This window comes from Aphis gossypii, chromosome 3 (assembly GCF_020184175.1).
Source record: "Aphis gossypii isolate Hap1 chromosome 3, ASM2018417v2, whole genome shotgun sequence".
Classification (NCBI taxonomy): domain Eukaryota; kingdom Metazoa; phylum Arthropoda; class Insecta; order Hemiptera; family Aphididae; genus Aphis; species Aphis gossypii.
The window spans coordinates 5,672,221-5,691,675 of NC_065532.1; the positions used below are offsets into that span (position 1 = coordinate 5,672,221).

A 19,455-nucleotide genomic window follows, 5' to 3' on the forward strand; every position below is an offset into this window, starting at 1 on the left:
GTGGATCGGAATGTAATCAAGCACGTACTATAATATTATTAATTATCCGAGTAAAAATATTATTTTATAAGCATATAATTTTAGAATTATTTCATATCATTTATAGTATTAACTGTCATTATATAGTAAATTAGCTAAATATTTTAGACTTCTATATTCATCGATACCATTTTGATAACATAAAACTATTAAATATATCGATTAGAAAATAATATTAAATTCATTAATTTATTATTTTTTTTATAGAATAATAATAATAAATTGATAATAATATATTAATATAGGTGGAAATTTATAATTTTAAAAATATCGAACAGTCATCGTATTATACGTTCATTTTAAAATAGTTTTCAATTAAAAATAACATGACAAACTTCTAAATGTAACTACGGTATAGACTAACAAAAGAAAATTTAAGTACATTTATCATGTTCTTTTGATGTATTATGTATAATTTTAAATTTAAAACAACATATTATGTTAAACAATTATCTTTAATCATATAACGATATGTATCTTTATATACTTTTATTTAATTTGTTTATGTCGTGAAATATTTTAGCTCAATAATAATTCAATTTTTTTTTTATCATTATTACTCAAATTTAATGAATCAAATAAATATATTATTGGTTACTTTTAATATTTTATGTGAAATCTAATAAATAAGAAAATATAAGGATTTAGGCAGCTGTTTTCGACTGTAAGAACAATTAATTTCTATTGTGAATGATAGTTACAGACGATTTAATTCTTTTAATTTAAAACTATAGTATTTTTAGATTCTACGCATTTCTGGTAAGTATTCAATATTTTATGAACAAAATCGCAATCAATTTAATTAACAATAAAATATATACACATTGGTTCATAAAAAAAAAAATAGTTAAGTGTTCCTAATTTATTATGCATATAAAAACTAATTACAGTGTTGTATACTTGTATGTTATAAGTTTATATACATTAAATAGTATAAGTGCGTTGTATAATTAGATACTAAATAGGTATATATTTTATTGTTCTATGAAATTAAATCAAATTAGTAGGTATTGGCTGTACAAAATAATAAAGTAATTATATAATTAGTTATTAATTAACATAAGTATATTTATAAATTAATTAACTGCAATAACATGTGTTATAGGCAATAGACATAGTGTATTATATTATATTTTCAAAATGTTAAACTAATATAAAAAACTTTTTTGTGATGTTCAATGTCTATACTCCATAGAGTAAAAATCAAAATACATTCACAGTTTTAGTATACTTAGCAAAGTACACCTTTAAAGAAACCTTTAAAAAAATTATAAATTGGTTTTCTGTTAATGTAACACTATTATAATACACATCATATCTACATATAAAACTAACTAATAAAATACTTTTTTGTTTTTATTATTTCTGAAAAACAATTTTTCGATTATTTACTATACTTATACTACTTACTTATACCTGACTGCTGACCAAACTTTTCAAATTTTCAAATTTCAATGCACTGATAGTGGGTAACTTAAAATTGATTAATAGGTACCTCTGAAGAGCCCTACATTTTCAATGAAAAAAAATTTAAGCAATCGTTATCTCAACTAATATTTATTGAAAAATTGTTGTGAAAACCATGCTATAGTTTTTAAATACAATAATAATTAGCCTTAAAGATTATATATATATAACACTCTCCTCATCTAATAAGTATATGACATACATCACCTGTTAAATAAAAATACAAAAAAATATAATTTGCTTAACTGCATATGAGTTCAAAATAACATGTTTACAAATTAAATATTAAAATATAAAACAATAGTAAAATCATAATTGTATTACGCACCGCTTTGTTCGGGGAACATATTATATTTTTGTTTTCTAGCAATCGTACTAAGAATTGAGCCGTTGCGTTGTGTTGAATTAACGATTCTAATACATTTGCAATTAGTACATAATGTGAATGATAATAAATCACAGTATATTTAGTTTTGGCAAACAGCATAAACAATAATTTATAGATTATTGAAACTCGAAAAAGTGTATAATCGTGTTGGTAAATGATGATTGAATCTATTGATAAATTTCCCCTTGACAGTTAGTTGTTTTAAGTTCTAAAGATGGCATATTTCTTTCTTGACATTTTAAAAAATAATAATAAAAATTGGATATGATATAATTTTAATTTATTTTGGTGTGAAATAAAATAAAGTATAAAACAAATTTCTAATTTTCTTCAATGTTCATTGATCATTGGATAAAATACAAATAGTATAATAATAATAATAAAAATATTGAGAGAAATTCATTATAAATAAAATATAAATATAATTAAAAACAAATTAATAACTAATTGACCAAAATTTTAAGAATGCTGGTTAAATAATTTGACATAAAAATGCTTAAATATTATTATTTGTGAAACAATCATTAAAAAAAAAGTAGGTTAGCGCATTTCGGTGGTGGATGTTTGTCCATCGTTCCTTCGGTCCTCGGACAGGATAGTGTAATTTTACTGTAGGTAATAGGTATTTGATTTGAATGCAATATGATTGCATTCGATAAAAAACAATTCTGAGTGGAATTTTATTCGTTTCTATGGTGATAAACAAAGCCGGAATTATTTATTTTACACCACATAATCATGAAGTTGTACATTTTTTCTCCTTTAACCGCTTTTATTTCGAGTATCATTTCGAAAATCAAAAAATAACCTGTTTAAAGTACCAGCTCAAGAACATTACCTTTCAGAAAATATGCTACACTTGTACTTTTGAGCAAGTTTGGGGGAGAAAAGTGTTTACATAATAAAAAAGAAATAAACATCATTGTAAAACCAATACCTACATTACTCGCTCCGCTCAGAATCTAAAATGTTGAGATAATATTATTGTATTGATTAAATACAATCTAATTGATTTTTAATAAAACTAGATTTTATATAAATCAATATATAATCGACTGAACAAACTATAACCCTAGAAGAAAATATAGGCTTTTAATGTTAAATTAATATGACAAGTTTTAAGAATTTTGTAATGAAAATCGTACTCATAAAAAACATGCCGTTATTATCTATATAAATAGTGCATACACAATATTATGTGATGGGAAGCGAAAAAATAAATATTACAAAACAGTAACTTGAATTGGAATATTACTTAGAGATAACATCCAGCAAAAAAAATATGCATATACCTAGGTATACCTACTATGTAACATAATATATAAAATAATAAATAATTATAGCTTTGGTAATTTGGTACATCGTGAGAATTCTTATTTTTAGCTTTATTGTAATAAATTATTATAAAAATACAACATTAATGCTTGATTATTTTTTTTATGAGTAATTGAACTTCAGAGTAATAATAACATAATTTTTTAAAAAAAATAGTAAATTTTATCGTTATAATTATTATTACCTACGTTTTTACTTTTTTGAATGACAACTTACCTACATTTTTAACTTGATATTCCGAAAATCAAAATATTTTTCTGATAATTTAAGAACAAATTTACAAATTGAGTTTAAAACTAACAGTTAGTTGATTATAAGTAAAAACTAGATTTTCATGTACTAATAATTATTAAATATGCATGTAAAAATTCACTTATAAACGTACAAATAAACATAAAATAATATGCAGTATACATTTTAATTATTTTTATTTAATATTTAAAATTTGATTTATAACATTAATTTAAATCAAAATGTAATCATTAAACGAAAGAACGCAAAACTGATATAAAGCAAACATTAACATACAAAATGGTTTAATGATTGTTAGAAAAAAACTGTTTTACTATTGTCACTACCTACAATAGTAACAATTTCAACATTTTAAACTTGTACCAACAACTAATTTTAATATTAAATATAAAGGCTATAAGTTAGGTATCATAGCATGTTCCATTTTCCATATTATAATGTTTACTTTTATGAAATTATATCAACAACTAGTTATAAGATATATATAAGTTATATAATCAGTACTTATTATTTATGCATACTAATATTGGCTAATATATCTGATGAATAACTTTGCATGAGAAAATTTTTTAAATTAATCTTTTACCTTGAATTATTTTAGAAATGTCTTTCAACAATTTAGTCCAGTATAATTTTGCTGATGACATCGTTACATTTTTAACTGCACTAGCTTAATTTTTAGGTAACATACTTGACTTGTAGAATTTTGACTCTTTCTACTATTTCTAGTGCTTCTGTAATTATGTAATTAATAAATTCGATTTTCCAAGATTTTTAGTATTTCTAATATTAATTGAAAAGTTAGTTTTAATATAGACGAGATCAAGGTTAACATTGGATTTATTCAACATTATTTTACAGTTTTTTTATAATCTAAGATAATAGGTACTAAATAATAAAATAGTTAATATACAATCGAAAAATGTAATGCTATTAAATAACAGTGTATATACAATATACATCCATAATATACATTTCAATATTAAGAGGACGTATAGTAGTAAAATCACCACATGCGTTGTCTCAGTCTTATACACGTACGACACGTACGACATGGCAAATTTTCGTTCACCAATTTCAATTATAGCACGCTGCTACTTTTGGTATTAGAGTAAATTAGCCTTTTATAAAATTTAAAGGTAAGATTATTATCTAGAGCACCAAGTATGATTTTATAGATATTATTATTTTTAAGTAAATAATGTCTTTTTTTAAACTGTAGATCAATTAACTCTAATATCAAAACTAACAGCGCACTATTGAAATCGGAACGAAAATTTGCCATGTCGTGCGTGTCTAAGACTGAGACAACGCATGTGGGTACTACGTCTTCTCAATAATATGGGGCATACCTACGTAGACTGCAGCCAAATGACCTTTTTTTATAAACTAAGCCCAAAATTTTATCTATGTCAAAAAGGTATTAAAGTCTCTATGATTGAAATTTAAATAAAAACATATTATATTAAACTAAATAATATAAATGAACCCTTTAGATACCAATATACTAAAACAAAAAAAAAAAAAAACAAGAAAGATTACAACCTTTAATTAATAAATATAATTATTGTAAAACTTCAATTGATGAATATGTATTAACAATATGTTATTATTTATTATATTTTTAATTATTTTACTGTTTAAAATAATAAATTGTTTTAATTCGTAATTTTATTTTAATTTTAATTATTTATATTACATCATAAATGGCTGTAGCGAATTAAGTATAAATTAAGGATAATTTTGCAAAAATATAGCTATTGGTTTTTAAAACTTTACCCGGGTGCAGTTTACATGTCACCTTTTTACACTTGATAAAAACTCGGGCGCAGTTTATATGTGTGATTTTGTGTTTACCTGTATTTTGGGCGCAGTTTACAATCGTTGATAATATGCACTACTTTACGCCCAAAATATACAATGTAAAATAATTTACTTAATTCATCGATCAAGTCAGGTAAAATCAAAAACGCCAACGTATACATATATTATGACGTAGAAAACATAAATAGGTACGGAATTTATGCGAAATACGGTTTTTGATTTCTAAGCATTATTCAAATCGAGACGAGCGCGCGGAGTATTATTTAACACATTATTGTGGACAAACGTTTTGTGAGTTAAATATACCGACCTATACGTGTCTTGTTTTCGACGCGTTAACTTGCATATTATTATTGCAATTTCTCGTACACATTATTATTATACGAGTATATATATATATATTATAATATATGTATATAATGGAAATCATAACGCCCATTTTGACAGCGCACAGACGACGGCACACGGCCCAAACAACGGTTTCGTCCGTACAGAGTGTATAAACTTATGGCAACTGGTCGCGGTCACACACATATACACATATTATACAGTACGTTATTACACGCCTGTCGTACGCGTGTAATTACGATAATACGCGTCTTGTGCGGCGATGATGGTGATGATGATGTCATCGCCGTGGACCTGTTACCGTATTGTTCGCGGGTCCGGACTAGCGCTACAGCGGGACAAGCGATCCGCCGGCGTTAATTCGCGCGCGCGATGCAAAAATTTCACGCCGCCGTCCCGCGTTACGTAAAAATAGTAGGAGTCGCGCGCGTATCGGCGGCGGCGGTTCGGGCACGCGACATTCGCCGACTCCGCGGCACAGTCGGCATCTCATCGGCCTGTAGAGACATTACAACAACAACATCACCAACGATATATTATTATAAAAAAAAAAAAACGATAATAATCGCCACCACCGCCGTAGTGCGTGTTTTTAAGTGATAAAAAAAGTATACATATATTACAATATATTTTATACCGCGTTTAATATAAAAACAGATTTGTTAACGGCTTCGCCGTGCACGTGTCGATCGCATCGGAAAAGTTCGAAAGAAACGCGAAGAGAATCGCAATCGTCTCTGTATCCAGACAGGATTTTTTTTGATTTTTCGTTTCCACTTTTTTTTTTTTTTTGTGCCAAACAATATTATATTATAATAATATTGTCGCGTGTGTTTTTCTGCTCCCATCGAGTTTTCCCAGAAGTAAAGTTTGTTTTACCGTCCGCCTCGTCGCGATAGCTGTTTTTCATCAGTGCGTCTATACGTGATATCCGCAGCCACCGCCGCCGCCGATGAGACCTGGTAGTACCAAGGTATCCTCCATAGGTGGGCACCCCGCGGTACTTGAAGGGTCATGAAAAATTCCTTCAAGACATTATGGAACACCTGGCAATGGGGATGTGGCCGAACTGTGAGTACGACGTTTTCGTGACTATTTGTTAATGGCGCGCCCGGGAGTGAATCGGGGAGGCTCTAAAAATCGTGTTGCCATTACCCGTGATTTCTATGTTTCACAAATTGGTTTATGTCTTTTATTTATTATAATGACGAAAAATATTATTAATATACAAAATATGTACCTATTTTAAAAACATTTTAAAACATCCCCCTCCGTATAGGTATATAATTAATCTGAGCACGCCACTAGCATGTACATAAGCACACGTAGAAGATGTATATATTTCATTTTTTTTATTTAAAATAAGCTGCTAAGTCACATAGGTACCTCATTTTCTATATATGTATGAACTATCAACTGAACTTGTTTTCTTACGTCTTAAGCTCTTATAGGTAGATACTCGCTGCGATATTATTCCCGACATACTGTTTTGGCAACATTTGTTACTTTTAATATTCAACATAGATTTGTACATATATATATATATATATAGAAAATAATGTATATAATTTTATTTATAGTTATGTTTATACTATATATATACTTATATTTAACACTTAATGCTTTAAATTTTACCACAGACAAATAAGTGTGTCGACCGCATTTGAACCACTCCTGTTAAATAAATAATACACATAGTCGAATAGTTTCATTTCAAAGAACAATATTTGAACCTTAACGGTGGAATTAAATTCGGAGCGTACCTAGGTACCGAAGATTGTAGGTATCGCTATCAACTTAAAATGTATAAAAATCAAATTGCTAAAAATGTTTTCTACCTACAAACTACAATAATGTGTACCTAAAACGAATGTATATTGTTTTTAATACATACATTATATCATAATAGCTTACTATACTATAGTTATTAGTGATTAGTTATTACTTATTAGTTATAACCTACTGAAGTGAATTATATATGTATTAAACGATTATAGGCACATTGTATAATATTAAGTATTTAAACATACATAGGATACCTATCCTTAAACAATAAATACACTTGAAAATTTTCAAAATAATATTTGACAGATCCTATAAATTTCAACGGTGTCTTAATAGAAATATAATTATAATTTATTATCAATAACCACGTTTTATTTTTACTATACAATAGTAAAAAAATATTTAAAACGCAATTCTCAAATTAATTTATTAATCTGTAAAACGCATTGATAAGTACTAAATCTGAGGTCCCCGATTATTAACCCGATGTAATCTAAATATTCCAATCCATCATTACAAAGGTAATTATTATAAACTTTGCATATCTATACTTTAGGAAATTTATTTTTACGATTGATGGGAAATAAATTTATATTAAAGGACCTATTACAAAAAGCTATTTTGAGTTATTTTATAACTTAACGTATACACATAACCTACCTATATCACATACATATAACAATACATATAGTGGAAAACAAACTGTCGATATTTTACTATATATCATATAGGTACTCATATGGGATCTTAAATAGAATGAATGTTCTTAGAATTCAAAAATATAAAACAAAAAATAAGAGGAAAAATATCTTAGTTAGTTTTTTTTTTAAGAAAACAATTTAAAAAGACTATTATAGTTTAAACATTTACTCTTGTATAATAAATGGTATTTAAAATAATAAAAAACTATAATTAACTGTAATATTGTACAATGATAACTTTAACAACTTATTTGTTAGCTATTAGTTTATTTTATGTAATAGAAATAAATATTAAAAATTGTTTCCACCACTTTTTTAAAATAAATATTATATAATGTTACTTAGGCTGAAAACCTATGATGTTGAAGCCTATTTCTAATAAAAAATAATAATAATAATAATAATGTTACTAGTTACAAACTACAGTGTATAATACAGATTTATCAAAACATATTATACACTAAATAATAATTTATCGAAAAATAAATATTCGATTCTAAATTATTAATAAGGTCTTTTAGATTTTTAAAAACAAGCAGGCAGTGATTATAATTGTATAGCTATTTATCTAATGAAACTAGTTTTATTCATACAATCAGTTTATATATTTTATAGTTTACAATATATCTAAACGCTTGTTTATAATGTAAATAAAAATAAAATAATGTGCGTTATATCTTAATAAAACTGACAAAAATAATATGAAAATTAATGTAAATGAATAAATAGACAATAATACTTTAATATTTCATAATTGTTCTTGTGTAAAATGTATTTATAAAGAAACAATTTATAATAATCAATATATAACTACGTAAGAACAAATTGTGTATGAAAGTAATTTCTTAAAATAAAAATTAATCTTATTAACGTTTATGTATAAGAATCGTATATATCTACATAGTACATACATATCTAAAAAATAATAAGTATTCATGTTATTATTTAAAAGGACCAATTCATCCATTTATTACCCTACCAAAAAACCCACTTAAAAATTATGCAAAAAAATGATAAATTAACCACATTGTACCAGAATGAACAAACATAGTTTCAAAATGAATTGTTAAATTTATGAATAGTTTAATATAATTTGTATCGGTTAAATTAAAAAGAAAATTATACTCCCTACTTACTAAAATATTTATTTTGTGATGGAAAAATGAACCGCTAACATCCAATTTTGTTATAAACTTGTATTACACAACTGTTCTTAAAAAAACAAAAATCTGAAATCAAATGCCAACATTTATATGTATATATTAATATATTAAACTAAAATGTAAACACTTTTAAATGTAAGCAAATAAAAATTATATTAAGTGATTATTAATAGTATAATAATACAATATTTTACGTATATTTTAATTAAGTACACTGGTACACATACTTGCTTCATATACTTACTTCAAAAATAGATTCAATAACAATTTGACATCAATTATTAAACAAATATGACGTTTTTAATGTTATTATTTTAAATCTCCTAAATCTGTTTTTCATTTAATACAACACAAAACAATTTAATGATAAAAGATTGCCAATTTAATTTTCTAGACAATCACCTTGTTTAGAAATATATTTTTTTGTATTATTTACACAATCCGAAACAATAATTAAATATTTGAATTTGCATAGGTACATCATATTATTTAACGGTTTGCTCACCTAACTTTAAGCAATAAACAACAAACCATTTGTTAAGTATCGCATAGATCACAATAGTGACTGATGTGTTTAAGTAGATAAAGTAGGTATAGGAAGGTATTTTAGTATTTAGTATATACTATTAGAAATAGGTAGGTAATAAATTTGCACGATAAATTTCGGTAGGTATTTAATTTTTTTAGGCAATGACATACAATGATAGGTCGAATAATTAACAAGTATCTACAATAAAAACTATTTAATTGTTCTATTCAAAAAATTTCGATAAAGCAGTATAATATACTATCATAGCTAATACTTATAGAATAACCTATTTGATTACATTACTTTAATAACATAATCTAACGATGACATATTTTATATGAATCAATTTAAACATCGACGAAGTGATACAATAACATGCTATTATAATTTTTGGAAGTATTACAGAAATACTAACTTGTTATATAACATAATTTCTAATTAAAATAACGGTAATAAAGTAAAACAAAAATACAATACAAAAATCATAATAATAACATCCAAAGCAAAATCTTTCAATAAAAAAATACTGTTGTAATAATTAATGATAATATCTTTCATGATCTTCTATTCATTATGGTCACAATTACTTGACCATCAACTAAAAGTGTCTAATATATATTTATAAGTGTGTAGAAATTTCTAATTTGACATAATAATTTAATGTAATATAATATGATAGTTTGAAGTGTGAAGTTATGACGTATCATAATTATTTTACTACTAACCTATCTATACGTAATAATTATGCAGTATTATGATTTTGACAAATCTCCCAACTTACTTTTTAATTGACAAAATAAAAGTATAAAACTAAAATTACAGAACTCGAAATGTTTTTAGTTAAACGGAAATATTAAAGTAACGACATTGACCTTATCACTCATCAGTGATTAGACATAAGTAATTGCAAGGGAACCGGTCAAAAAATATAATATAATATATAAACATAAAACACAAAATAATATTATACATTAATACATTATTAAATTATTTATCACGTTTAACGTTCTACATAATGTTCATACATATATTATATTATTATTACGTACCTAAATTGTAATATATATATATATTTATATATATCTTTTAGACATCGATCAAATATTTTTCCTTGACTATCGTGTATGTTACAGACTTTGCACTGTACATAATATGAGAATATTATATTCGCCCGTTGCTCTAAAAATACATCGATAAGTACGACAAATATCAAAGAAACGTGATTAAAAAAAAACAAAGGTTATACGAAACTACACTATACATACTGTACATCATCATCGTCATAACTCATAATATAACGCATAATCAGTTTATTTTCAATTTTCATCAACATATTTTTGATTTTATACTACGACGTACCAACTCATTGTTTCCAAACGCAAGTAGACGAAATGTGGTTAAATTATTGTGGTCGTAGTCAGAAGTAGTCAAGGGGCAGACTGGTAAAGTAACCCCGAAATTTTGAAATGAGTGCTTGTATTTATATATATGGTGGTTAGGTTAGGCGAGGACACTTAATATTATTATAATTTCATGTCCACGTAGGTATAAAATAAACGGATTATTCTTAGAAATATTTTACCGGATATGATGTATGCTGTATGCGGATATCGTAGATGTCGAATTATGTTCCGGATTTCGTAAGTTACTGCCAAGACGTGCGGGAAATCACTCGACGGGTCCATAAAACTATAGCAGTAAATGCGCGGGTATACCACGAGCGCTGAGCGACAATAATAAGAACCATCGCCGTAATTTTTCTGCGCACGAGTTAAAAATATGTTATATAATTTCACGAATTTCACGTAGGACTGCTGCATCACATTGCAGTACAGTACACACAATCACGAGAACGATGAGTTTTACGTTGACAAGTCCGTGACCCATTTTTTGTACTCACTTTTCAACCTCCAACTCTCATAAATAATATTTCTCGCTACTTGGAACAAAAAATACACATTCTGCCATTTTTTATTTTTCTAGAAATTTGCAGGTATCTTTTTCGTTGGAACGGACGTTATACTATTTTACCAACATATTTTACATATTGCAAAACAATTCTACACAGGAGAGCATCATATATTATAATGTTCACATAAGCTACGCATTTCAACAGATTCGTTTAGCGTTAGTGCGTTTATTAGTTTTGCAATATGTTATTATATGAACAGTTATACAATTAATTAACAACAATTACAAATCTCACGAAACAATGATTAATATCATTGCGCTAATCTAAAAATATTATTGTAATATCTCGGTTACAAATTACTATTGAACCGGCGTGAAAAGCGGATGCAAACTACGTAGCATTTAAACGTAACTTCTGACATACCATTTCCCTTTTTCCAGCAAGGGCAGCGATTTCAGTTGGCCCGCTGCCACCATATAATTTTACAGGGTGTAATCACATGATTCAGTTGTATACGATAAACACGCTCGTACACTTGTAAAAGCTAATAAAACATCGGCTAAGTGGACTTGATACTTTAGCGCGTATAAAATTATAATAAGCTCTGAGCTGCCAAACACTGTGCATTGATATACACACGCATGGCCTATGACTCAATCAATCACGGGTGTTATTGTGGCTTGTGTGTACGTACCTACCTATGTCAAAAATGTCTTGGTAGCGATTGACTCATAAATTGCCAAGGTTCAAGGCGTCCGAAAAGGAAATACTTATAGGTTCTTTTTTCTCTTTTAATTTAACATTGTGTCAAAGCGTCCTTCAATGAACCCCATGCGGACAGAGTTCATACGCATGCCGTGTGTTCCATACACCTATATTATATGAGTGGCAAGCAATTTAATTGAAATTAAGTCGTCTCATCCATTATAACTAGATTAGTGCAGCAGCAACAAAAAAATTATGCGATTCGTTGCACCTGATATATATATATACACGTATTAATATAGTCATAAAAGTACAACACTATATTATCTGTACTGTGTTATAATAATATGCGCTTTCGTTTTGCAGATCATGTCCGCCGTGGCAGCCCATGTCAATTCAATTTCCGTGGGTATGTGTCAGGGGTTCTCGGCAGTACTTCTTCCACAACTCCTCGACTCCAACAGTTCCATTTTAGTGAACAACGTGGAAGCGTCGTGGATAGGTGAGGCGAAAATAATAACGACCATAATTTAGCACTATATAAGTGCATCTAACGTATTATCTATTAATTAATTAATTTTATGGGCCGACGCCGTTTGAATATATGATTTGAATGAATTTACGCAATAGTTACAAGTGTTACAGCGAAAAACGAAACGTATGACATATAATATTATTAAAATTAAATTTACAAAGTATTTAAAACACTAAACTTAAACGTATTATATATTATAATAAGATAAATAATATAATATACAGCAGCTATAGGGTGTCTCTGTCCCATTGAGTAAATAATATAGCCCACGTAGACGAATACTCGATGGAAATTAATAATATAACACGTGTGTGTCGATCGGCCAGCTGTTTGCAAATTTTTAGTATCGGAAAACAGAAAAATATTTCAAATTCTAATAAACGTAGAACTACTGTTCGATGAACCTACTTAATATCGAAATATCAAAATATCAATGGTTATGATTTTAATCAACACAATAAACCACGAACACAATGACTATAATGTGTCACACCAGGGTAGGTACTTACGTATTATCGCGGGTCATGCCGAACGTACTTGAATGAAAAACAACCACAAATAGGCTTCGCCAATACAACTGCTGTAACTCGACGTATTGATGAATAAGACGTCTTGAACGGAGAAAAATAAACAACCGGTTACAAAAATATTCCATAATGATTTATTGAAAGTCACAATAAATTAAATACCGGTCGATCAATGTTAATTATATAGGCAATACATATTATATATAGGGTACGCTATATATAGACGATATAATTGTTCTCAGACATCGATTTGTAGTTTTATTTTTTATTTGTTGTACTTGACGAGCGTACCTACATAAGTATAACAATTTCATACAGAAACACTCATTATTTTACCATAATATTCCTATGTTTTTACCTGCATTAAATTCGACCGCTTTTCCAATCTTCGTATTCGTGATTTCGTTGATTTCGACTGCAATATAATATTATATATATTATACTGTGCAGCGCATATGATGCCAATAAGGAAACGATTTGCCATATACTATATGTGCTACCTATTATTCTGAAACAGATTATGTGTACCAATCATGCATATGCGTTCCACATGTGATTTACTTTCGCTCTAGCCACAGAACCCGCAGACCATAATTTCAATCATTAAGAGCAATGTCATTATCTATCCTGGGTTCGAGGTGTCTCCAGGTTGCGGTCAAGGTTGTCCGGTATAAACGTTCGATAACAATCGCGCGCAATAAATATAATTTGCAAAACGGCAAAGAAAAAAAATATGAAAGTTCCTATCCGCATTAGCACGCGCAATTATTGGCTTAATAATGACACATGATTGATATGCCCGAGTAGTTGGCCCGTCGCTATATGGTTAATTGAATGCGATCTTTCAACCCGAACGTAGGAGCTTTATGTAATACGTCTTGAATATGCGTCTAAAAATTGTTCGACTATAAAATCACGTTATAATTACGAATTGCAATATTGTAATAAATCATGCCACGGATGATTATATTATAATTTGACCACAATTATTTTCTAGAGACCGCTGCACATTTTAAGTTTTTAAATTTCTGACTTCCTTAAGCATTTCCCAAAAACGTGTAAAATGAGATTTCATTTAGAAACCTCAGAATATATTAGTATGGATAATAAAAATGTATTTGTTGTTTGTTGTTTTTTTATTACCTATATTAACATATCATAAAACGTAATAATTTCCGGCAACTGTACAGTCTGAAAAATATCCAAATCATACTACTGACATGTTTTAAAATACAAAAATGTCAAACACTTTTTTAAATATACTTTATCTTATTGTTTTTACAGCCAGTTTGGGGGTTATATCGAATCCTCTAGGAGCGTTGATGTCAGGTGTTTTCATGCAAACTTTAGGAAGAAAAACAACAGTTCAATTGACATCTATTCCATTCTTAATTGGTTGGACAATAATTGGATTGTCTACAGACATAACGTTTTTGTGTCTGGGTCGGTTCATATCAGGAGTCGCTATCGGTAAGAGAAATAAATTATCGTAACATTTGTGTACATTATTTTATATTATCATAATTCATAGTTATCTAAATACCCGTAGAAAATAGTTTTTTATATTGTTAGGACATCATATAAAAAACACAATATATACAAACCTTATTTTAAAAAGACATTACCTACATCCACATGACGTGTTGACCGTGTTGTTTCTTCTTGAAAGCGGTATAGCGTAGGTACACCATAATATAGAACATTTGCGTTCAGCTGGTCAATTTTGTGACGTTAACTTTATATTAAAGTGAATCGAACATCGAAAAACTATTAAATTCAAAGGTAAGAACATTACGAGTATGTGTTTTTCCGTCAGTTTTCTATGATATTTTAATTTTTAAGCGATGTATGAACATTTTTTTAGTTTAAATATTTTACATACTCATAACTTGCTTACAAATTTAAGTATCGTAAAAATCAACGAAATAAAACATGGTAATGATTCTTACTTTTAAGCTCGAGAATCAGTCAATCCAATCTTATATTGAAACCAGTTTGTGAAAATTAGTCGTGCTGAATGCCAATTTGCTTTAATATGTGCCTAATACGTTTGTAAGACGAAGACAACACATACGGATGTAACGTTTTCTAAAATATTTGTTTTTAATCAGAAAATGTAAAAAATAATTTACTTATCACAATATTATGGTCTGTATATATGTGTTTGTGTGAGTGTGAGTGTTACCGTCAATGATGTAATTTAGTCAATCACGCCTAGCCAATATTATAAGTTCCTAACACCAGTAGTCAGTAAACTAAGTCAATATTGTGTAAAAAATCAAATACTTTTTAACACATATTATACAGCTATGACTATAAAATTACATTAACGTCACATACTGGTAGACAATGTTAATAATTTTGTTTAACAAAATATTTAAATTACGTTAGACGACTGAAATGGCGTTACACAGAAAATACGGTACATACGTATATAATATAAATATTAAATATACATAATTTTACCTATAGAGGTAAATACTACGTTATGTAACGTTCTAGTACGTATTCATGTGTACAAATATTATAACGATTTATAGTTTTCCGTTATCATTTACCGACCATATAATTATACTGATATGTCCGATTGACGGGGTTATCTTTTACTTACGTATAATACTGTACGATCGTCGACGTATTTCCAAGCTTGAAAGTACGTTATTGTACCGATTAGATAAATTAATTTTACAACGTAGACCCGTTTTTAATTCAACTAATAAATCCAATAAAAATGTTTTATCAATTATTATTACGGTCGAAGAAAAAGACCGGAATATTTCAACCGTACTGTCGTTACTCGGGAACATAATATAAACATTTGATTGCCTGAAAATAACGAGCATTGACGTAATTATTTCCTAGTCGATATCTTATGTACACGATCTCTAATTTAATCGTAAATAGTGTTATTCGCTGTATAACTATATATAGTCATTAAAACGATAATTCGAATAATTTCTCACAATAAACAATTGTCTTCGACGACGGTAACACTCGATATCCGAATAATATCGGCGATCGAGACAAAACTTTTTTGGTTTTGCATATTTTATTTCTATACCCGTCTTACGTGTACCTATTATATCATATTGCAGGCATGTCGTCGGCTTGTTACGTTTACGTGGCCGAAGTGAGCTTGGCTAAACACCGAGGGGTGCTTTCGTCGTTCGGGCCCATTTTCGTGTCCATCGGAGTGCTGATCGTCTACTCGCTGGGTTCGATCATGCCGTGGCAGATAGTCAGTATCCTGTGTGCCCTCACGTCGTTCCTGAGCTTTCTGTCGGTGAACCTGACGCCGGAGTCGCCGTCGTGGCTGGCGTCCAAGGGTCGAGTGGCGGACGCCGGCAAGTCGCTGATGTGGCTGCGCCGGAAACCGTCGCTGGCCGACAAGGAGTTGGCCGACATCCTGAACAACCTGGCCGACGGCTGCGACACCGGGTCGTCCGCGCCCACGCTCCGAGACTTCACGGCGCCCGCCGTCTGGAAACCGTTCCTCATACTGGTGTGCTTTTTCGTGCTTCAGGAGGCCAGCGGCATATACATAATACTTTACTACGCGGTGAACTTTTTCCAAGTGGCCGGATCGACGGTGGACAGCAACGTGGCGTCGATCGCGGTCGCCGTCCTCCGGCTGGTCATGAGCGTCACCGGGTCGGTGTGCATACAGCACGTCAACCGCCGAACGATGGCCATGACGTCGGCCGTCCTGATGGCCGTGTCGATGGCCGCGTGCGGCGCCTACGAGTCGGCGTACGGGCCGCTGCTGGTGGACGCCCGGCCGTACGGCTGGGTGCCTCTTGCGTGCATCCTGTTCAACGTGAGCGTCAGCATGCTGGGCATGGTTCCGCTGCCGTGGATGATGATCGGCGAGCTGTTCCCGCTCAAGGTGCGAGGCATAATGGGCGGCCTGGTGCCGTCGCTGGGCTACTTTTTCATATTCGTCACGGTGAAAATGTCGCCGGGCCTGATGACGGCGCTGGCCACCGATCAGATCATGTGGCTGTTCGCGGCCGCCGCCGCGTTCGCCGCGTGTTTTGTGGCCGCGTTCCTGCCGGAGACGCGGGGCAAGACGCTGCTCCAGATCGAGAAGCTGTTCAGCAGCGGCGGCGAGTGCGACGAGACCTGCAAGGGCGCCGCGGCCAAGTGCCCGGAGAAGAAGTTCAAGCCCGGCGATGCGACCGCGGTGTACACCATCAGTTCGTTGGTGGACGTGTGTCACAAATGACCGACGCGACGACACACGCGCACACTGCACCACCAGGTATTACGATATACACGATGTGGACTTATGCAGACGAGTGACTTTAATAATATTGGCAATTGGGTAGGGTGCACGGGGACGTGTTCGACGTTTTTGACGTTTTTTTCCAAACGTTTTTGTCAATTATCGGTTTGTCGTATACACTCGAGTTGCGGTATCAAAGATATCCGATTCACTTCGGGTAACCCGCAGCTATACGCACCGCTCGACTTGTAACGGATTAGAAATTTTAAGGATCACGTCCTATCGGTCAACTAATCACACACACAAAGATATTTACACTTATTTATTTTTTTTACTATTATTATCATTATTACTTTAACTGTTTATTTTTTGTTTGTCGACATCAAATAATATCGTATGAAGACGTAAGAATAATTGAGAGTAATTGCTCCCATTGTATATTTTTATATATTTTTACATGGCGTTAATGGACTTAATGAGTACTGGTAATATATACTTATATTGCCTATGTATACCACCTATTATATAATACGGCTATTGTACACATCATACCATGCATGACAGCGACATATGTGATCGAAATCAAATAACACAATAATTACGGTTGTTATTTTATCCCTATATAATTAAGTATTTATCAAATTATTTATTCTATAACTGTATTGCCTAAATTGTAAATAAAACAAACTTGTGATATTATTTTATTGTTAGGCGGATTATGTAAAATCGATTAGTATTGTATTATGTAAATTTTTTTATAAAATAATTTATTTACTGTATTATATATTGATAAAAATACAGTATAAATACTAAATTTCTGTAAACGTTACTTTTTTTTATCCTGTTGTGATTGTTATTCCAAACGGCCTACGTACTAGTGTACTACGCTCGTTTGAACAACAATATTATTAGAAAAAAAACTATTTTAAGATCAACAAATAGTATTAATAAATACCTAAGTCACGTAAACTTCTTATTTCTACTTCTACAGCAATTGTGTAATAGAATGAAAATTCAAAACATACCGGATTTCTTAGAGAATTCGGTTGCACGTGTAACACGAACTATTTATGAGTTTATTCTCGTTACAATGATACGAATAAAATTGAAGTAGGTGAGTAATACGGCTGAATAATGATTCAAATTGTGTGATAACTGCAGACAGTGTGCTGTATTAATATATTGATTAAGCATTAGGCACTGGCTATTGACATAAATCCGAATTAACAATTTCTTTACGGACAACTATAATTAGTATAATTATTGTGTTCTGTGGCTGTAAAGGTAATAGATTACACAACGCATAAACATAATACCTACTATTATCCCTGTATTAAAAAAAAATATATTGATTGTTACAAATTTTTACTATTTATCAACAAAAATATAATAATGATACATATATACAATATACATATACATATTACATATTATATACATATATTATTACATATATATAATAACACATATAAACTTCACTTCATGTTTTATTATAGTTTGTTAATATAATAATTAATATATAAGTACTTTTAAGAAATAGATATTACCAATTCGTCATTTCAGCGAATCTAGATCATAATAATAAGCATAAACGTACCTCAATTTAGTCCTCAAATATATAAGATCTAAATTCAAAATCCACGTAGAACTGCCATTGATTTGAAATTAATAATGAGATGTTCGATTTTAGTGAATATCACTAAAAACTAAATCATATCGA

At 29.9% G+C, this 19,455-nt stretch overlaps 1 protein-coding gene across 1 annotated transcript; it reads left to right on the plus strand.

Moving 5' to 3' along the window:
• Window positions 1-6,032: 6,032 nt before the first annotated feature.
• On the plus strand, window positions 6,033-18,559 carry LOC114120009 (facilitated trehalose transporter Tret1-like). The gene is made up of 4 exons (XM_027981767.2): window positions 6,033-6,724; window positions 12,815-12,950; window positions 14,795-14,980; window positions 16,606-18,559. The coding sequence occupies exons 1-4, from the start codon at window positions 6,668-6,670 to the stop codon at window positions 17,733-17,735; spliced, it is 1,509 nt and encodes a 502-aa protein (XP_027837568.1). The 5' UTR covers window positions 6,033-6,667; the 3' UTR covers window positions 17,736-18,559.
• Window positions 18,560-19,455: the final 896 nt, after the last annotated feature.

Excerpts from the sequence above, each read along its gene's own strand:
- LOC114120009 (XM_027981767.2), top strand. The coding sequence starts at position 6,668 with ATGAAAAATTCCTTCAAGACATTATGGAACACCTGGCAATGGGGATGT. Across the intron at positions 6,725-12,814 it reads AATGGGGATGTGGCCGAACT|ATCATGTCCGCCGTGGCAGC; the intron begins GTGAGTACGACG and ends TTCGTTTTGCAG. Across the intron at positions 14,981-16,605 it reads CATATCAGGAGTCGCTATCG|GCATGTCGTCGGCTTGTTAC; the intron begins GTAAGAGAAATA and ends ATCATATTGCAG.